This window comes from Athene cunicularia, assembly GCF_003259725.1.
Source record: "Athene cunicularia isolate RWA chromosome 4 unlocalized genomic scaffold, athCun1 chr4_part1, whole genome shotgun sequence".
NCBI classification, from domain to species: Eukaryota; Metazoa; Chordata; class Aves; order Strigiformes; family Strigidae; genus Athene; species Athene cunicularia.
The window spans coordinates 12,553,544-12,571,815 of NW_020799098.1; the positions used below are offsets into that span (position 1 = coordinate 12,553,544).

The following is an 18,272-nucleotide window of genomic DNA, read 5'->3' on the forward strand; positions in this document are numbered from 1 at the left end:
GTGAATAACAGTGCTGTGAACCAGAGTGTCTGTGTGTTACAGAGTCTGCTGCTTCTGGTAAGAAATTTTTCTGTTGTCAAGGATCTCTCTGCCAGCTGTTTCAGAAAAGGATTCATCTGATCTTCCTATGTTTGAGGTTTTGCATACCTTGTTTTCTAGCTGCTTGAGGAAACCTTTGAAACTTTAGCCTAAAAAAAGGTATCGGGCTTTTTCTTTACATCAATTTTTTTTTTTTTTTTGGATATCCAAATCTAAACTAAATTCTGACAACACAGCTCACTGTAATGGCCTTCCCTTCACATGAGATACTATAATACTGTTCCTCTTTTATCTACCATTTGTCCTTTTGTTTTATGGCTCTCTTTGTTGCACACTTCTTTGTTGTTTCTTCCAGATTATGCTCCTAGGGGACTTTTGTATCACTATGAGTGAACATTGCTTGCAGCCATACCAGATTGTGCTGTGATCTTATTGGATTTCACAAACCGAGGTTAGGCCAGGTCAGAACTTGGTTGAAATAACGTAGACTACAAGATTGCCTGCTAGCCACTGGGAACATGCACAACAAAAACCTGACCTAGATGCTGACTCAGTCTGCTCAGGCTGACAGCATTGCCATGCTGATTGTGGTGGGTGTGATGTAAAGAAGTTCTGACCTGTTCTGGCTGGTAGGATTTCACAGCTTTTTTTGAGAAAAGAACTGATGTTAATTCCAGTGTTCTGGCCCATTCCAAATCCATTATTTCTCTATCAGGGTTACACTGCAGTTCAGCAGAATCTTACATTCTCTGATCTTCTTTTCTCTCTACTGTTGCATGCTGTTGTTTGCCCTTGCTACTTGCTTGCTTGCTACTACTGCTACAGTAGCCCTTGCTACTACTACTTGCTACTGCTGTCCAAAAAGCTACATTTTTGTGCTGGGCAAAATACTTCTGAAACTTTCTTTGCTTTCATTATCTTCTGAAGCAAAATAAAGTATCACAGGGCCTTCAAATGAAAGGCCTCAGAAAGGTAGAAACTATTAGTAAAAGTAACATACAGAAAAATACAGTTGAGCTTTTCTTAGGGTTGCTTGAGGTTTCTTACTAAAATACTATGAAGATGCATATTATGTTCAAATTTTGCTTCACTAAGTACATACTGTGTTAAAAATGGCATGCAAATATGCTAGTGTGACCCAAAATGATGCAAAAATGTATTATCTAGATAAGGCATTTCTGATTATTATAAAGGTATTTGGACCTGTTTGTGTTATATAGGAATAAACTATTAAAACCCTTTAAAACAAACCTGTAAGAGGATAAAAAGTGAACATTGAAACATATGTGATGGTGTGAAATAAAGGCCAGAATTAATCTGGTCTGCATGTACCTACCTTTGTTTCATCCCACCCCACACTGAGCCTGAGGGAGGGATGTTGGAGGGTTCATTTTCCTTCATCCATGCTGTAACAGTACTCATGAAGTTGAGGGAAGAGCAATACAATCAGCTAGAGATATCTTGATGTGCACAGATGGACACTGATAGACTTAGACCTATTAGAAAAACTGAATATATCTAGCTAAGTAGCAGCTGTTGGGTACAACATAGCCATTAAGCACATTTAAAGATTGTAAATTGTGAAACTGCAGAGGAATTAGTTAATGAGGTACAAAAGGGCAGAGGTAACTAGGAGTCAGGGAATGAAATACTTCAGACCGGATAAGGAAAGACTTCCTATCAGTTTAAGCTGTAGAGTTAATGTTATGTCTTTCTGTGAATAAAATAAGTCTGGGGAATGAAGTATGTAATGTGTTGTACCTGCTGGAACAATTTGCTGTGGCAGGATGTAGAACAGATGACCAGGTGTACACCCCCCTGGAGTACTTTCATCTTTCTAAGGTTTTCTCAGTCAGCATCTGTATTTTGGGTGTCCAGGTTGTGCTTTTTAACTGAGTGAAAATGTTGAGCATCTCGACTTTTAAATCCAAGTTTATATACATTTCTACACAGACAAAATAGGGAATGTAAAAGTGGAGCAGGAAGATTAGTATTAGATAAAAGTTGGGATTTGTGATCTGATTTGAAACATTTGCCCATTGGCATTGAGATTACACAAAATTGTTCTTAATAGGTAAGTTATCTCTGTCTGTGATGATGCTAATTGTTAGTGCAAAGCTTGGCACTGCCAGCAGAGATTGGAAGGTATAGTGCAGAAGAAGGCTGGAAGGAGTCTTTCATCTCTGCCATCCCTTGCCAAGGGCTTACTATACATGCAAATTCATCAGCTCTTCCATTGTGGAGTATTTTATATATCCTGGAGAGGGTGAAATCTGGTAGTTAATTGCTCTGTATGCTCAGGGGGCCATTCTCCAATGGAAGAATCTGCAGGATGGGACCGAAGTGGCTGATACTGCCACAGCATTAATAAATATGTAGGGGAATGTTCTGCAGAAGGGTATGAAGAGCTTTGTTGATTGATTCTGTTCCTACCTCCTCTGTCTTAGGAAGAGCCAGCCTGGCTAATCTTTTTTATGAAAACAGCATGACTAATGTTCACCTGCTGAAGAGATATGCTGGATAAGATTTTTTTTTTTTTTTTGGCTGTTGTTTGCAGCTGTTATTTACAGGATCAATAAAAGTGATTTTCCAATTCAAGGATAATTTTTTACCAACAAGGCGCGTAGCCTCTAAGGTTGGAATATTGGATCTGTTCTTTTTCAGAACAAGTTAATTTTAAAACGATAGGTAGTTTCCATTTCAGAATTAGTTTTTCTAATAGAAAGGAGGGATGCATCTGGAAGAAACATCTTGTAGGGGGGAGAATTTTGCCTCAGAACAACATCATTACACACTGCCTACTGATGCTTAATGTTTGCTTTTCTTTAAACAGTAATCATTTAACCGCACACAATATTTTAATGACAAATGCAATATAATAACAAAATGCAGAGATGTTTTATTATGACCCTAGTTCAATTACTGTTGAAGTCTGTACAGATACTCCTGTGGACTTAACTGGGCATTGGCTGATAACCTCTGTAGAGCGCACTATAATATTTTGTGACCATTGTGACCATAGAGAAGAGTATTTCATGCCATTGTGGAAGTATTCCAAGCCAATAGCAAGTGTATTTGCACATGTAAGTTCAAATACCATTCAGTCCTTTTGCACAGTTATTTTATCTGATTCTTTTGTGATCTGTTGGGGAACATCACATATACATTACACATGTGCATGCACACACACACAAACACACACATATTTTAATATCGAAATACTTAAATACATTCCTTCCCTCTGTATTTACTCTTCTTTCCCATTGCACGCTTAAGAGTCTCCATTCTAAAAGGAGTGTCAGTATGAGACTTCTGCAGTTCTGCCTGTATGGGTGGAGTAAGATACAACTTTAAATGAGTAAAACCATGCAGGTATCATTTTATGAGCAGGAGCCCACACCTACTATCAGTATGAATTTTGCAGGATAAGAACAAAATAGCCAAGAAATGTTCTTCCACTGAAAGCACTACAAATGAACTTTACGTGCCAGAAAAGTTTAGATTTTTAGATTTTTTTTTTCTAAATGGCAATTTTTTAGATCAAACTCAAGTCATTCCAAGCTCTAGAGCATCACCAACCATAAGCAGAGTCTCTCTACTTGTCCTGTACTCTAATAAGACTAGAGCTTTTGGGGTTATTACCTATAAAATACAGTCTTGTGTAAGTTCACATAAAAATCAAATGCCATTAACTTTAAGAAGCTTCAGGTTCAGACACAAAATATTTTACGTTGTCGTGTTCCATTTTTCTCAAGTCTACACATCCATATATTTTAAAAGAAAATAACATACATGCTTCATGATTCCCCCTTCCTCCTTTATATATGTCGTGAGTGGAGGAAGGAAGGACGACAGTTTGTTTGTTGTTTTGAACACAGAATAATTTGATGGTGAAGATTTCTTTAAAAAAAAAATAATATATTTTTCTTCAACATGATTAGGGTAAAGTTTCCTTTTTTAGATGGTGAATTGTTTATAACGTACCAGTAAGAATCTGGCTTTTGGATGGCTGTGTTGCTGATGAGAGCTACTGGCAATAGAAGCTTCCTAACACTCCACTGCTAGTTTATTAAAAGAATAATAGGAACAGATGTTTTCAATTCATAAAATGTATCAAGTAAATGGTACATCCACTTGTTATTTCAATTCCTTTGAATTTTAGTGAACTCATTTGGGGCTAGGTTTTCAAAAGAGCTTAGCCCACTGTTGCCTCATTGTTCTCAGTATAAACTGATGGATGATGAGCGTGTTTGAAAACCTCAGCTTTTTATGCCTAAAGGGGAGCTGCTAACTCCTAACGCTTCTAAAAATCTGGCCCATGTTTCTGATGAGTGAATACTGATCATTACAGAGAATTCATACATGCAATCTCTGAGTAATACCCTGTATTTGCCTGTGATTGTATATATGATGGCTTCTTAATTTACTATTGCACTAGGCATTTTAATTTAAATTATGCTAATAGTGGAGGATTAACTGTGGATTATGATTCTAGCATTTACTGTCATACAAACAGAAGAAACAATTCTTTTGCTCCTACAGTCTCTTTTTCTCTTCTCATCCTGATGTATAGTAATTTGTACTCAAGACTGGCCTCAGGTTTTGATGAGGTTTCTTGTTTAAGCTGGTGCAGTTGCTTAAGAAAAGGGAGTTGTTGAGAAATAGAAAAAGAAGAGACTGGGATCTTTTTATCTTCTGATGACACATTTTTATGGTGCTGAAATGATTTACGGAAAATGATGATTTAAATGTGCTCCTGCCAGCATTGCACAGTGAACATTTCTGGGTTTGCCTTCATTTCCCTGTGGTAGAACAGGATACAAGTACTTGGTTTTTGCACTCTTGGCTTAAACACATACTTGAGAAAACTAGTGCTAGGGAGTTATATTAAAACCCTCATAAAGGGTGAAGAGTAAGTAATTCATGCAACAGGACTGAGATGTTAGGTTGGTCCTTGCTAGAGGAAATAGCAGGAGGCCAGTGGCGTTGATGTCCTCTGGTACTGGAAAAAGTGTTGTAACAGCCTGAGATTGCTCTTCTTAAGGTGTAACCTCTTCAGAGATCTCCTCCACTCCAAAACTGCAGATGTGCTGGAAACACATACTTGCCTTGTTACGTTTGCACTTGTTTCATTGTGTAGCAACCTCGGATTGTAATGGCATGCAGCCTGTTTGCATTAGTGACTTGCTGTTGAATTCATCTGTATTCCTTCAAATCCCTTATTTGTTGCTTTTTTTTTGGGGGGGAGTGCTTGATATTTCTCATGGGTTTGTGTTGTAGTAGCAATCTAAAATTGACCTTTTTTCTCTTTTTACCTCCAGCTGATATTATTTCTACAGTTGAGTTCAACCACACTGGAGAACTGCTGGCTACTGGTGACAAGGGGGGTCGGGTTGTTATATTCCAAAGGGAACCTGAGGTATGTGAATTACCAATGTAGTCCTTAATAACATGTAAAAACATGGCTTTATGGTTAATACTTTAATTGGATCTAACTAGCAAACTTGTTTATAAACTCAAGATTCAGTAAAACCTCTTTGGAGAGAAAGTGAAAGAGGGTAAGGATCTTATACTCAGAAGTTTTCTGTCCCAAACAAAAATGCTTCAAAGCTCCAAAATTCTAAGATAAGAAAAAAGAAGCTTATTTTTGTTCTACTTCTGCATTGGTTTAATAGCTTTTGCCTGTTTGATGGAAACATTTCATTTAAAACAATGCCTTTGCTGTCATACCTTTATGTTTTGCTTTTGAATTCAGTCGATCTGCAGTATCTTTTGTGGAAAGCTTTCCTGAATAGTTGACATTTCTTCAAAAATCCTGCCTTTTACTAAATATTGCTCCAATACTTACAGGAAATTTCATTCCTGTAGAAACAAAACTGTCTATATGATGTTTTAGATGAGAAATTACATTACAATTTCAACATTTTTATATTTATAAAGCTGCTTATACATTTTCCCTAAAATATGGAGATATATTGTCATCATAAACCGCATGTTTTTTCTTGTTCTTATTCTCCATAGAGTAAAAATGAGCCTTACAATCAGGGGGAGTACAATGTTTACAGCACTTTCCAGAGCCATGAACCTGAATTTGATTATTTGAAGAGCTTGGAGATAGAAGAAAAAATAAACAAGATCAAGTGGTTACCACAGCAAAATGCAGCTCACTCGCTTTTATCAACAAATGGTAAGATAGATGAGAGTATATATGACATATCAGCATTTTGGTCTTGTGTATTTTAGTGCTGACTGTATATATTTGTTCATTTTAATCTACTGTTTTATTAATTTTCTCTTTCAGACTTTACTGTCATACTGACTCTGATATTTATTTATGAATTTTATTAATAGTCATAGGGTTTTTTCTATTGACTGTCCATAGACATTTAGAGACCTATCCATTTTTGCTATTAACATGTAGTGCTTTCCTGAAATAAATTTTGTGACAAAGGCATCACCTTACTCAGCAGCTGTGTTTCATTGGGGATTTAGAATTTTGTCTGCTATATTTGTCATAACTTTTATTTGTTGTAGATGTGTAAATGAATGTAGGTGAGAGAGATGAATTTCTTTTTCTTTTCATTCATTATCATCAGAATGGTTTATTTAAGTTCTAAAGAGCTCACAAATCCAAATCTTTGGAAGGCAGTAGAAATAATCATAGGATATTGATAGTGACTCATCTTTCTAAGATGTTTAAAGCCTGTAGATTAGAAAAACACAATATTATTGTTAAAAGGAGTTCTGCAGTTGTGACATAGGGAGAAGAAATTGAATGGAGCCTAACATGCACAGCTGTCATTTAGAAAACATTTGGACACACACAACATTTATTATTACGGGTGATGCATGGGACAAAAATACCTGATTTTAAATCTCAGATCTCACTGTAATCAGAAAAGAATTTTTCTTGTAGAAGTTTAAACATAACTGGGAATTGCTGGTAGAAAAATAGTGTAATTTCACTTTTGGGAATTGACGCTTTAGGGCAAAGTGATTACTTCTAGTTAATTATAGCAATAAATAATATTTACATTAATTCTCAGTACATAGCAAATTATTTTATGTTTTGTAGTCTGTTTTCCTTAAAGTTGCTGTTTGACTTTTTGGGGCCACTGTTGCAATATTTGAAATGAAACATATCTGTTATAGCCAGGTGATTTGTGTTAATTTAATGATTAGTTTACTCCTGCACTTCTGCCATGGTCAAAATATCTCTTCAGATAACTCACTAGGAATGGCTGCTTCCAAGTACATGATACAAAAGCAGATTATTAAAAGTAAACCTCTCCATTTTCATTTTAAAGTTTGTTTTTGGAAACACTGAGGAATACAGCCGAGTGCTCAGATACACTGCTTTTACAGTTGGTCTAATAGACCTTTCTATCAGTTTTCTGGTTGATATTAATATGGGAGGGGAGAAAGGAAGAAATAATCAGTCTTAGTGTTGCTATGGGTTAATCCAGTTCAGGCCACACTGAGCAAGCCTAGGACGTGGCAAAATACTTTGGCCCCTGTTTTTTGCCTCATCTTAATTCTGGAGCATCCTGGCAGACGTCTGTATGGTAAGAAGAATGGAAATGGTGCCACTAGCATAGCCGTTGGATTTTGGCTTTGAATTACAAAACATTTTTCTGTGCCAAGGAGGATTCCTAGCTACCTGGCACAGCAGGGTTGAAGTTTGAACATTCACCTCATGGCATACTCTTAAAGATAGTTTTAACTTTAGGATACAGAAGGCCCATGTTGAATTCCTCACTGCCTCACAGATTACCTGTGAAAAGTCATTGACAATGTATATCAATTCCATGCCTATAAAAAGGAATAACAGTATTTTCCCTAACTTGTAGAAAATGAAGGCATAACCTGTTGCACATGCTCATACTGGGTAGGTGGTAGAAACATCTTGAGTACTGGTTTATGTTTACTAATTTCTGAGCCTGATATTTTAATGCAGTTGTTGATATTTTCTGGTAGTTTAGGATCTAAATCACGGTTTTGGTCAGAAAAATGAGAACTGTGAAACAGGATCCTTTGTTTTCACAGGCACAGGTGGACAGTGCCCACTGAAGTTGCTGGAAGGATCATCCTTCTGTTAGGGAACATGAGGGGAGAGTCCATCTAAATCTCACCCTCAATATATGACTTGACAAGTCTGCACCTGCCCAAATCTGTTTCCATCCTCCCAAGTAGGACTTTGTCTGAGGCCGTTTCTGCACAGGTCACCTCTCTCAGAGGGGATCTTGGTTCCTTTCCAGTTCAGACATTATCAGCTAAGCTTTGATTGCAGCATCTTAATTAATGGAGGCAGAAGGAAACCATCAAGGCTTTTGAATCCCACTGTGGACTTGAAGTGCTTGCAGTTAGCAAATTTCTGGTTTGCACTGTAAACTGAACTGTTTTTGTAGTATAATAATAAATTATTAGGATTCATTGGTATCTTTTGTACCAGAATATATTTAGGCTACTTTTGATGTGAGTTACATCGGGTAGACCAGAATTTTGCCCATACAGATCCTTTCATCTGAGGATTGCAGACTGCTTACCAGACATTAATTAATTTAAACTTCACAACACTCTTGAGACTGAATGAATACTGAACCTCACAGAGATGTTTCTATATTTTGTGAATATAAGCATGCTTAGAATTTCTAGGGAGTTTTTAAAGTCTAGAGGCAGATGAGAGAAGAAAACCAACACATGTGATACCCTTAACTGCTAATAAAATAGTTTTCACTCAGGAAACAGATTGATTTATCAACAGCAGTCAAGTCCAACATAAGAAAAAGCACAAACAATTTTCCAATAATTATTATACAATTGCGGTAAAATGGCTAGAATAGGTAAGCAGGAATGTGCTATTTACATGCAATAAAAATCCCAAGTGCATGACGTGGCCTTTATGTGTTTTTAATAATTAATTAATGTGACCAATACAAATGCAATGTATTGCATATTTAAATAGAGCTTTTTATTTGCAGATTGAACTGAACTATTATTCTGTAGATTGGTCAAGTGTAATATTGTTGTTGCTTGAAAATTAGCATATCAGTATTATTAGGAGATGCATAATAGTAAAAACACTCAGAGTATTGGAGGGATAGATTTTAAAACAAAAAAGTTGAAAATTAAAGTTGCTATAGAAATGCAAAGTGGTTCCTGTATTCATAAATCCTGCCTTTAAAATTATTTATGATAGCATTTTAAAGAAGTGTTTGAATTACTCACATTGGGAAAAGAATTGTGCTCTGCTATGTACTTGGGGACAAAGGGGTAAAGGAAGAAAGTGGGATGAAATCAAAAATGATGAAGGAAATAAGGTTAATGAAAGCGGTGGTGGCAGCTGAAGTGCAGAAGCTCTGGAAAGGCTTTGGCTGCTCCATTAAGAGATGAGTGAAACAACCACTAGAAGCTTTGGGACAGATTTTTTGCAGAAGAGTTGGCATTGATTTTACAGCCTAGGGAGTGTTAGGGTTGGCAGGTTGGGTGCACGACCAGAGTGGGAATGGACAATCCATGTTAGGGAAATCTGCAGCTTCAACTACTACCAAAAGAAGGACAAACTCCATTTGAAATGTTTGAAACATCTATTTGTTGGCCTCAGAGGCTCTTTTCTAAATGCAAGACGTCCTTATTTTATCATCATATGCTTCACCTATCATGAAAAAGAGTTTAGATTTGATTCCATTGCATGTAAGATTTCCCACCCCCCTTCTCACTGTTACTTTTACAACACAATTCTCTCAGGTTTTTTTCTCAGTTGTTTTCCCTTAGGAGGGAGAAATGTCTTATTTTCACACAGCTTTTCATTTGCTGGAGCTCCTGGTGTTATGCCAGTACACCACTGCCCATTCCCATAATGAGCCAGGCAGGTGTCATTGGTCTGTCAGTCTACTCCATGCTGCTCTTGTGCTGTTTATAAGTAACCTAGCAAACTGGCTTTAGTATGAAGATTATTTCCTTGAAAGTTGAATTGTCAAACTGAGCTTCAGCAGTGAACACTGAGTGGTTTTGGTCTGTTCCACCTGCAAACTGCCAAGATGGATAAGAGAGCAGCATGTGCACTACACATTCTGCATGGTCTGTCAGCTGCCAGGAAGCTCTGATTCGGTTTGAAGGTATGGGGTGTGCTTTATGAGTATTTTTTCTGTTGGGAACATTTTCTGGATGTGCAAAATTAAGTGACCCAGACTGTTTCAGCATGGGACTTGTCTGAACCAAAGTGTAGAAACTTTTTTAAGGAATATATTATGAAAGGTGAGTAACCACATTCACAATTCCTATCCTGACAGTTGTTTGTCTTTTCTTTTAAAGATAAAACAATCAAGTTATGGAAAATTACTGAAAGAGATAAGAGACCAGAGGGGTACAACTTAAAAGATGAAGAAGGAAAACTTAAAGATCTTTCTACAGTAACATCACTGCAGGTAAGCTGCTCTCTGTGTCCAAAATGCAGTTGTTTCTGTACGAAGAAGGTAGTCATGGGTGCTAACTCAGTAAAAGATATAAATATGTACCTAATGCTAAGCATATATATGATTGAAGTTTTAGCTGACTGATAACAGTCTTGAATCTGTCACACATTTTCAAGTCTCAAATGCTTTATGATGTAGTAACCAACTCAAATCTGTTTAGAGAATTTATGTTAGTTTGGTTTTTTTTTTTTCCTGATAACATTCTCTTTGTGTGACTTAATGTGCTTTCACACAGGGTTCTTTAGCCTGGTGTGTTGGAAGCATTCTACTTGTAATTAATATTAAACAGTGCTCTTACCCCATTCAAAGCAGCGAGTTGAAAGACAGTATGCCAACTTCTTGTCTCATCTTTATTTCAGTAGTGTAAAGGAATTATCTCCTATCTGAAGAGTGGGGTTTGTAGTAATTTGTGTTCCAGTGAACATGAGGTTCTGCATTGCTGAACAGATGCAGTCATGGAGCTCATACAAGTGTGTATGAACATAGAATCATAGAGTTGTTTAGGTTGGGAAAGACCTTTAAGATCATTGAGTTCAACCCTTAACCTAGAGCAGCCATGTCCACCACTAAACCATGTCCCTAAGTGCCACATCAACACGTCTTTTAAATACCTCCAGGGATGGTGACTCAGCCACTTAAGTGGGCAGCCTGTTCCAGTGCTTGACAACCTTTACAGTGAAGAATTTTTTCCTAATATCCAGTCTAAACCTTTCCTGGCACAACTTGAGGCTATTTCCTCTTTCCTATTGCTTGTTACTTGGGAGAAGAGACTGACACCCACATGATAACATAATAGATTTTTGATCTCAGACTTTAATGGCTGTATTCACTCCAGGTATTTTGGCAAAGGAAAAGGCTAAAGGTTAGAAATGGAAGACTATGTTGTATAAATGCTAGTATGTATTTATTATTAAAAATAAAAAAACAAACAACCCCCACCTCCAAAATGGGCCAATACTGTCTCTTGTGAAAAAAGCCTCCAAAGTATAAAGATGACTACATTAATGGAATATTTATCTATTTTCTATTATTATGCAAACAAAACTATTCCAGATTTCTTCTACTCCAAGAATTCAAAGGCTGAGCGAACCATTGTTTTGTTCCTTTAGTGGCAAGCTAAACTCGAAAACTTAACTTCCCTGTGTTCCTCTTTAAACTATCTTGTGTATTGATGTAATAGATTGTTTCTGATACATGTTCAACAGCGAATAGTCCTGATCTTGGACCATAGCCTTATAGTATTTAATGCTTTACCAATAGGGAATAAATTGACAGTGTCTGGTTATTGAAGCATGACATTGAAGTGACACACAGGGAAATAACAAGGGTTCAGTGATAAGTGATAGTCTGTGGTCTTTGATTTTCAGGAGTATGTGTGTATGTATGGTATATAAATATCAACACAAATCGGCTTTGTTTTCTAAGACTTGGTTTATTATGTTTTGCTGAGGTTATTACTTTTTCACCAATTGACTTTTTTGAAAGAGAGACATCAAGTAGCAAAATAAATACTGTAAGAGTTTTACAATTACCAGCAAACTCTTTAGCAAAAGCAAAATACTAGGACTTCACTGCTTGCCAGAGCCTCCTGCATATCTGGGACAGTAGCTCCTGCTGTGGCACTGCCCTGTTCTGTAGCAGCTGCCAGTGCTTCCTTTCCTAACTGAAAGTCCCAGGCTTTCCATCGCTCTGCCTGGCTCTCTGTGACTCTCCCGTGTCTCCCTTTCTCCCTGCCCAGCAATTCATCCATGGGGAAATTCAGCTTGCAAACAGCATCAAGAAGTTTTATAATGTCACATTCTTTGAATGCTTGCTCTCCATTGAAGCTCATCATCCTAGCAAAGAATTATTTAAACTCTTACTTCCTTTCTGGCTTGTGTTTTGTTTGGTCTTTTTGCAGGTGCCTGTATTGAAACCTATGGATTTGATGGTAGAAGTCACTCCCCGGAGAATCTTTGCTAATGGTCACACCTATCATGTCAACTCAATATCCGTCAACAGTGACTGCGAGACATACATGTCAGCGGATGATCTCAGGATTAACCTCTGGCATTTAGCAATCACAGATAGGAGCTTCAGTATCCTTTATTGTGGTTCCTTGCTCAGTGTTGATAGTATTAGTGGGGCTTAAGAGAGCTATTTTAAAATATTTTTCTGCAGATTTTAAAATACACCTTTACTCATAAGAATTCTTGTAACAGGAAATGTTCAGATACCATAAGAGACAGCTAAGAGATTGCAAAAACCAGGTAATTTTATGTGAAAAATAACTGTCTTTGAATTGGTTAATGACAAGTAGATAGGAAACTTATGCCAGCTAAAGGGTAACTATCCACCTGACTAGAATACTCTATATTGTTATTTCCTGAAGACATTTCATGCTGAGCTACTCCACCTTGTTCTGCTGAATGGTCAGTCCTTACCCCGACTGTGCACCCTGTTCTCCATCATCCTGCTTCCCAGAACCCTAATGCCTGAGATGTGCACATTTTGGGGGTAAGGCCCAGCTGCTTTGTGTGAATTACTGCATCTGTGATTAGTGCAGTTGTCACTGTATCAAGTGCTGGCATTGTCCTGAAAGCTGCATTGTGGGATCATTCCAGTCATCTGTGAGCCTGCCTCTTGCACTGAACAAGGGTGGCTTGGAGGAGGAGCAGAAGAAAATGTAGCCAAGAAAAGTGATTAACTGTGTTTTTCAGAACATAAAGGGACTAGTAGGAAGAGAAATAGGTTATGGAGCCAGCTCAGAATGTTGTGTTCCTTTGGTGATTTCTTTTCAAGCATTTCAAAAGGAGTTAGAAGGAGTTCTCTGTGGATTTGTGTGAGGGACTATTAGACATAAAAGCAAAATTGTCCTACTGAGGGCAAATTCCTAAAAGGAAGCACCAATGTCATGGGGTGTTCTCCCTGTCTCTGGTGATTGTTTATATTTCTTCCTTCATAGTCCACATCATCTGTGGAGTTAGTTGATGTCATACAAACCATTTTCATTAAATCAAACAGCTTTTAATGTCCTTAAAAACTGCCTTTGTGGGATCAAGTGACAGGTGCCTTTATCCTGAGGATTGTAGGGAATAGCTCCAATTTGTTCCCAAACTCATTCCGAACACGTTCTTTTTCTTTCACCTGTCTAGGTTAAGCAAGCTAAATGGTGCCCTCTTTAATATGGCTGTTTATGTAGGACCAATTTATATGTCTTTCTTCAAAGTCCATCTATGTCTGCCTCTGATATCCAGGAAATTTTTTTTCCATTTTTTGGTAAGAGAAAATGGAGCAGGAAAATTGTTTGCTAGCATGCCTGTATGGAGTAGCAGCATTACTCCTGACAGTGTCATCCTCACAGTAGCTTCACCATCCAGTCTTGTCTCTGTCCAGGAGACTTTTATATGTGGCTACCATGTATTCTCCTCTACCGTGTATCCTCTGCTTTCTTCTAAAGCAGAGCAGTGTCAGACCAATCACAGCAATCGCTGTATGTCTGGGTATGATAACCAGATCACGTTCCAGAATACTTACGCAAGATATGTCTTTTTTTTTTGGCAATCCATTTTATTGTGTTAAAAGTTCTTTTATAAACTATGTATTGCCAAGAGAAATGTTTCTGACAAGTTTCAAAAAAACAAGTAAGTAGTTATTGCAGTTTGTGAGGACAACATGAGTTTTTAAGTCATTTGTCATGCTATGTCATGCTAGGAGCTTACTGACAGAAATATCAGCCCCAAATTAATTTTTAAACACCAAATGTGTGTAAATCCTTAAAAAGAAAAGGCTTATTATGGCAGTATTGATACAATCAGAACAAAACCATTGTTTTGACAATCAGAACAAAAGCATTAGGGTAAAATAATTCTTAACATTTATGAAGATAATTTATCTTCACATCCTTTATATCTATTGATCAGATTAACTTTACAAGAGATTAAGAGGCTGGTAGATAGATGAATTTGTCTACTATTTTGTGGGTGAGGAAATTGAAGCAGAAAATTTAAAGTAATTGCTTACAAAAACTATAAATTTCATAACCCAATTAACAGCATTTCATTTGCCCTTTGTATGAAAACAGGCAATGTATGCAGGCTTCAGAAGCACTTGGCTTCCACTGATGTTTCAAATTCTAGCAATATACTAGGAAACAGATGAAGAACAGACTTAGTCTTATGATCTTAACTACTACCATATATCTTGATGGAACAGCATGGATAGCAGAATTATTTGAGAGGGAATAACTGTTCAGGATGTTACTGCTTCTACTCCTGTATGTTCAACAGCAGTATTTGGTGACAGGTGCAAGGACTCTGTTTCAAGCATTAATGGACTCCTGTCATTTAATATTTACTGATAAAAAGTGTTTTAGAGTTTCTGAGTGAATCATCTATTTAACTCTTAAAACATGATACAATTTATAGTAGCATGCTCTATTTCTGAGTATGTTCTAAGAGTGATGATCAAGGGGAGATTAAGAGTGTTTTTCTGAGTTTTAGGAGACAAAACTTTTCCTGCATCTGAGGCAGTGGTTTTTTGGATACTTATGTGGATGACTTTGGAATAACTGGATTTATATTTTGCATTGGGATACAGATATTACAGCTTCTTTTAGATACACATGAATGAACATCTGGGAAGACTGTGGTAAGACAGTTTAGAAAGTGATAGGAGAGAAAACTAGGTAAAGGGGTGATCAGTGCTAGGGGCAAACCATTCTTGCTAAGCTGGCCATGGTGGCCGCAGATTGACTTTTGCAGCTGGATACCAGTATGCATGCAAGAGAGTAGACTGAGTTTAAATAGGCTGAGTTTAAATATCCACTTCTGTTTCAGACATTGTAAGCTCTATCTGTACTCAGTTGTCCAAAGTAGATCATCAGGCAAATTATTTTTACTTAATTCTTTGATAAACAGAAAAGTTGAGATAGGTGTTCCAAGAGACAGCGAGATAGTTACACAATATTGCTCACATTGGGGAATTAACTGTGAGACCACAATAACTGAAAGAAGGAGATAAGTAAATTAAATGTGCATCAGTCTTCCCACAGGTATCTTTTTGTTCTTATAGAGCCCTGTAAGCCCTTGTAAAATTGCAGGGACATGTTTTCCACTAGACTTCAACATTTGTCCCATAAAAACCCCTGTATTTCTGTCCTATAGAAAACCCAGTTATATAAAACTCTCCTGGAAGTAGATGAGCTTCTGATAAAAACATTGGGTGTGCCAGTTTCTATTAGGACTAGACATATTAAAATGAAAAAATTCTGCCAAGCAAACAGTTTAAATTATAAATGAATGTTGTTGGGCTTGGTGCCTTCTGCAACACACTTAGGATGACACACAGGAGGAGGCTCAGGCAGTTTTAAAAATGCTTGCTTCACATCTTTTTACAAAATGAAAAACGGAAGTGAAGCATCTTGCTGTTTTACATGCAAGGCTTGATTCATTGAAATATATGTTTAAAACAATAAATAGAAAGCATTTTGGTTTGAAATGGCATTTGTTAATAAGGGTTCTGTCAGTGATGTGTATTTGTCTTTCTACTTTCCCTCAGAGGCAGTACTGCTACATATAATGAAGTACAATCTGTTTACCCAAGAGGCTGGTTGTGACAATGACACAAACAACAAATACAGTGGTAGAGTTTCTGGACATTCAGCTCATGTTTGAACATCTTTACAAATTGCATGGGAAATGCTGGAGAAAGAATGAATTAGTACTGGTGTGTTAGGGTGTTTTTCAAGTAAAGTACTTTGTCTTGTAGAATTTTATTTGTGAACAGTTGAGTTATAACCATTATTTTAGCAGTTTTACAAATCACTGAGAATTGTTCATTTCTTTGAAAATTAAAAGGTGAAACAGTGCTCATCTTAAGGTAATTCTCCTTCCATCTCCTTTGGAACATACCAGCTTTGCAGAATTTGACCAGAATATTTGCCTTAGATAAAGCCTTAGGCAAATAAAATACAATTAGCAGTTTTCTGATTTGCTTTTGTATTAGCATAAACAGTAACTTGGGTAAAAAGCAGACTAGTGAGTTTTATGCTATAGCTGTGTAAATTTTCATGAGGAATATGCAAGACTTCTGTACATTGCTTCCCACTTGCAAGCAGATTTGTTCAGTATCGTTTGGGCAGGAGGAGGCAAGGGAGAGGAGGAGGTGAGAGAAGAGGAAGGGGGAAGGTCATCTGGTAAATTATTGCACATATGAGGCTTTTCTTCACTAAAAGGTTTAATGCGTTTGGTTGTGTTATGGAGAACAAGAGTCAGTGTCCTTAATTATGGATGATATTCTTCACTAGAAAAGAAGTGAGGTAAAGGTTGCTGTATTTGTTAATGTTCAGTCTGAAATTGCTTAGCAGTGTTGCCCATAGCTTAAGCCTTTCGATAAGTCATCTTGGGTGTAGTGAATGAGAAAACAGGACTGCTGGAAGCATTCTGATAAGGCTTACTTCACATCAGCAGCAATCTTTGGATTACCTAGCTGTACTAAATATTCTTTATGAGAATGTATTTGGATTGCTCACACAACTATGTAGCTCATAGCACTTGAACTCCCTTCATTTCCTGGTAGCACACTATTTCACTCTAGAGGCTGTCATGGCATTGCTATGGAAACAACATCACAGTTTCCATCATGTACTCATCTTGAGACTCATCTTGACTAAAATACTCATTTCTCAGTCAGATCAATATAGTCCAGGCTTATCCTGTTTTAATAAAAAATTCCTTCTTCCATGTCCCAAAAGGGTTAAGCTAATTAGCAAATCACCACAGGGCCTTCTTATAGCCTAATGTATTCCAGTATTTGAAGCATATCGTGGATAGTCAGATCGTTAGGCACTGTATCTCGGGGAAATTAATTTTCTTAAGAAGTAAACAACAACAACAACAAAGAAAAGAAATAGGAAAAATAAAATAACATGGTACACTGATGGAGACCAAGTCTGTGGCAGCCCATTATGCACCTGAATATAGTGCATATATGGGGCATATATAGTGTTCTGGGAGTAGTCTTGAGGCTGGGAAAGATAGCTAGCCTTACAAAATTTCTGTTAGCTGCTTCCGTGCTAAGCATTTGAATGCTAAACTGAAAGCAAATCCGCAGTATTCTTTTGGCATTTGTGGAGCTGTAAGCTGGCAAGTTTATGCCCTTGAGTGAGGTAAGGTTGTTTCTATAAAAATTCCTCAGCCAGGATGACTGTGCATAAGCTATGTGCACAAGGATGCATTTTCTGCACTCTTGAAAAAATGCCTTAACTGTGAGAACCTGCTGCTACCCCCACCTCCATCACTGTTTTCCTCAAGCATACACTTTCTGTTTGGGAGATGGCAGACATTATTTCTCTTTTGAGAGCTCTGTGTAATACATTTTAGCACTTCCTGTTCTACCAAGAAAGATTCTGCCAATCTGTATCTGTATTTAAAAGGTATATATTATACTGTGGAGTCATATTCTAGCTGAGTTGCTACTAGCAACATTAGAGGAGATTTTTTTATTCTTTGCTTCCCAAAGTCTCTCCTTCTCCCACATGCATTGTCTCTCCTTTAAAGGAGAATGAAGATGCCTGCAAAGCTAGAATCGGGTCTGTAAGTTAGAACTGGAGAATTGCAGAGGTACCGGTACTCTGTTTTCATGGTTTGGTGAGTTCTTTTAAAGTGTAACTATTGACAAATGGTTGCTTTGCTTTTCTAATTAAAAGACTCCTATGTGAACAACTGAGGGGGAAAAAAAGCTATTTTCAACAAGCTGATTAGATTCTGGATTGATGTA

At 37.2% G+C, this 18,272-nt stretch overlaps 1 protein-coding gene across 7 annotated transcripts in view; it reads left to right on the forward strand.

The window, feature by feature from the left end:
* The window catches only part of PPP2R2C (protein phosphatase 2 regulatory subunit Bgamma), a 142,247-nt gene that overhangs the window by 79,211 nt on the left and 44,764 nt on the right, over positions 1-18,272 (forward strand). For all 7 annotated transcript variants that reach the window (XM_026846800.1, XM_026846797.1, XM_026846802.1 and 4 more), the window contains 4 exons: positions 5,361-5,458; positions 6,061-6,226; positions 10,354-10,466; positions 12,415-12,592. In XM_026846800.1, coding sequence (XP_026702601.1) covers positions 5,361-5,458; positions 6,061-6,226; positions 10,354-10,466; positions 12,415-12,592 — 555 coding nt within the window. The remainder of the gene's footprint in view (positions 1-5,360; positions 5,459-6,060; positions 6,227-10,353; positions 10,467-12,414; positions 12,593-18,272) is intronic.